Raw genomic sequence first — 3,678 nt, 5'->3', positions numbered from 1 at the left:
TTATTTCAGACGACCGAACAACCGACCGACCGACCGACTGACAGGCATCTACACAGGCACCTCTCTGTGCGCCGTGCAGTTGGGGTCCTCGACATACTTCTATGCGGGACCCGAAAAAGACCTGCTGTGTCATGCTAAAGCAAACACACAGAGGAGAGGATGGGTTGGCAACAAACGCCTTCCAAAAAAGTGACAAAACCGAATCCGCCATTTTTGTAGTTTTCATACGTCATGTCGGGCATCTGGTCGCGGTGGTGGTTGGATAGCAGGAACCGTTGGAGGTTTTTTGGTGTTGAACCATCCGATGAAACAGGAGGGGAACAGGGGGCTGAAGAGACGGCCCAGGCCTTTACGGAACAAGCTGTTGGACAGGCTGTAGATCAGACAGTTACAGAAGCTGTTGCTAATGGCCAGCCAGGTCGTTAGGAAGGACGCCACCTGGGAGAGAGAGACAAAGAAATGTATTTAGGCACAAGATGGCTGACAAATCATCAATATTAACACCAGAGTGTATTTATTTTTAGTTTTATTTTAACCTTTTATTTCTACAGGTAAATCCCATTGAGACCGGAGACTCTTTTTCAAGGGAGACCTGTTTTCCTTTCCCACGTTTCCATTCATACACTGATAGCAGGCTAACTATCGACATTCACGCGAGGCAAGGTGGGTGAAGTGTCTTGCCTAAGGACACAACAACCATAACACAAGTGACAGGACGGGAATCGAACCGCCAACCCTTTGATCATTGGCCGACCCGCTCTACCACCTGAGCCACAGTCGCCCCGTAAAATGTATAAGCATAATGTAATGTATGATCTGTGTCTTTTGTTTTTCAACGCTAGAAGCGTTAAAAAAGGGATTTTTTTTCCATTGGGGCGACTGTGACTCAGGCTCAGCCACTTGTGTCATGGTTGTTGTGTCCTTGGGCAAGACACTTCACCCACCATGCCTCGTGTGAATGTCGATCAGTGTATCAGTGTGTGAATGGTAACGTGTAAATGGGAACAGGTCTCCCCTTGAAAAAGAGTCTCCGGTCTCAATGTGATTTACCTGTATAAATAAAGGTTGAAGAAGAAAAAAATGTCAGAAATAAACAACAAAATAAACCCCTACCAACCTTGTGATGGTACAGGCCTGCGCTCTCCAGTAGGAAGTAGAGTATATAGGGCATCCACAGCACGTAGAACACACTGGTAATCCTAAACAGCACCATGGCGTAGCGTTTATCCGGGCATCCCTCGCACCTCTCCCCTTTCTCGCTCTCCGCCTGCGAGCTGAACCGGGCGTGCCTTTGGGTAATTTCCTTCGTGTGCTGTCGGCATATCTTGAATATACTCCCGTAGGTGAAACACACTGTGAGAGCGGCGGGGGCGTATAGCAAGGCCACTATAAACGTGCTAAATCCAGGGTTGGTTTTCCAGGATTCGGCGCACCATTGAAATATGTCCCCGTGGTAGCCGGGTTTGCCCCAGTCGAAGAACGAAGGCAGGAAGACGAGGGCGGAATAGAGCCATATAAGGACGATGCAGACGCGGAGGCGGCACGGTGTCACTAGCGTAGCGTAGGACAACGGGCGCGTTATGGCGATGTAACGGTCGACGCTGATGCACGCCAAGGACGCCATGGAAACGCTCTTCAGGACAGACACAAGGTAGCCGAACACCTTAAAGGGACACACACATAGAGAACACAGAGACACACACACACAAGCAAACAAAACAAATACACACACACAAAGAAAGAAAACAAATACACAAGTTTAATTTTCATTTGATACAGAATATCTGATAGATGGATGGATGGATGGATGGATGGATGGATGGATGGATGGATGGATGGATGGATGGATGGATGGATGGATGGATGGATGGATAGATAGATAGATAGATAGATAGATAGATAGATAGATAGATAGATAGATAGATAGATAGATAGATAAATTACAATATCCATAAGTACGTTTAATTTAGTGCATAATAGGTGAAAAAAATGTTTTGAATAATTTTTTTTCCCCTTAGAAAGGGTCTCATATATGTCCATATTTCTGCATATTTTGGACCAAGGCCTAGTGCCGCCATCTTGAAAGTGTCATAGTTGGAATGTCATCAGGTGCAAATTTAGAATTGTTCTTGTCCTTGAAGGCCACTGTAGCTTCTGTTATTATTCGAAAGGGGTGGGGTTACCCAGGGAGCGTTGCATTCTAGAACTTTCTAGAACTTTCTTGATAATGTCATATTACACACTGCACCTTTAATACTAAATATTCAATTAAATTCAATTCAGTTTATCTAAGTATCATCATACATGGGTTAAAGGTGCAGTGTGTAATATGACATCTTCAAGAAAGTTCTACAAAGTTCTAGAATGCAACGCTACCTGGGTAACCCTGCCCCTTTTTGAATAATAACAGAAGCTACAGTGGCCTTCAAGGACAAGAACAATTCTAAATGTTAAACAATTATGCACCTGATGACATTCCAACTATGACACTTTTAAGATGGCGGCACTAGGCCTTGGTCCAAAATATGCAGAAATATGGACATATATGAGACCCTTTCTAAAGGAAAAAATAATAATTAAAAAAAAAAATCAGCTATTATGCACTAAATTAAATGTACTTATGGATATTATAATTACTTTCTACAAAATCTGCTAGGAAATAAAACCCAAAATTCTACACACTGCAGGTTTAAAAATGCCAGAATTAGCCAATCGGATATTTTTACAACTGCAGTCTCCTGACATCACAGAAAGAGAAATGTAGGGTTAGACAGTGAGACCATAAAACACTCTTTCTGCCTTTTCTCAGGCTGGGATGAACCAATTTCTATTTTTTTTTGCACATTTATACTACATAGGATCTCAGAATTCAATACACCTTCACATTCCCACCGGTGAAATAGGCCTTTAAAAGAAAATACACTTAAACACTACACAAACCTTGCACGTGAGCTCCTCGTTGAGTGTGCGTAGATATTGCAGCAGCGACAGTGAAGGCACCAGACACGTCACTCCCACCAGCAGGTCAGCGTAGGCCATGGTCTGGATGAAATGACTGGTGGTGTGGTGGTTTAGCAACGGAGCGCAGTGGAACACAAAAATCACCACCAGGTTTCCGGCTATTATCAGCACTGTCAGGAACAATATTACGGCCACTTCCAGCACACACGTATCCAGGCTTGAAGAGTAGCCGATCGCGCCCAGTAAGCAGAAGGTAGGAGGCCCGCTTTGGTTCCAATCGGAGGCAGATGAGTTCATGTTTAGCGTTTGTTTTTACGGGACGAGAAACTGATTCAAAAACAGCTTTTACTTTCCCAACTGGAGAATGGAGTTTGAATACAAATAGCCAGGGATATAGTCCATATTGTGGTCGACTTTTGTGTGTTGTTGTTGCTGGGTGGCTCAGTAAGGTAAGACTACTGATTTTGATATGGGTAAAGTAGGGTTTGATTCGTGGACCAGTCCGGTTGATTCAAGCCTATTAACAGCTCCCACAAAAAACTCTCTCTGTGTTTCTCAGTATGGCAGCGTTCACAAACTGGATTCAAAAACCCTGACACTGGTGCAGGAGCTCAGAAAAATCCACAAGAAGAAAAGCCCAATAAATGTTTTCAGTTGTTGATTCTACTGCTAAGAAAAAAAAACCTGGACGTGTACAGCAGAAGGTATAAAATCCAT

General features: G+C 43.7%; 1 protein-coding gene across 1 annotated transcript; it reads right to left on the bottom strand.

The window, feature by feature from the left end:
• Positions 1-222: 222 nt before the first annotated feature.
• On the bottom strand, positions 223-3,258 carry LOC307257079 (putative G-protein coupled receptor 21; the record flags this gene model as incomplete). The annotated part of the gene is made up of 3 exons (XM_080036205.1): positions 223-438; positions 1,118-1,663; positions 2,941-3,258. The coding sequence occupies 3 exons, from the start codon at positions 3,256-3,258 to the stop codon at positions 223-225; spliced, it is 1,080 nt and encodes a 359-aa protein (XP_079892331.1).
• Between the last annotated feature and the right edge of the window lie 420 nt (positions 3,259-3,678).

The sequence above is a fragment of the Ammodytes marinus genome (genome assembly GCF_949987685.1).
Source record: "Ammodytes marinus genome assembly, chromosome: 2".
NCBI lineage: Eukaryota > Metazoa > Chordata > Actinopteri > Uranoscopiformes > Ammodytidae > Ammodytes > Ammodytes marinus.
Note: the sequence above shows the minus strand (reverse complement) of the source record. Positions and strands in the feature narration are given on the sequence as shown.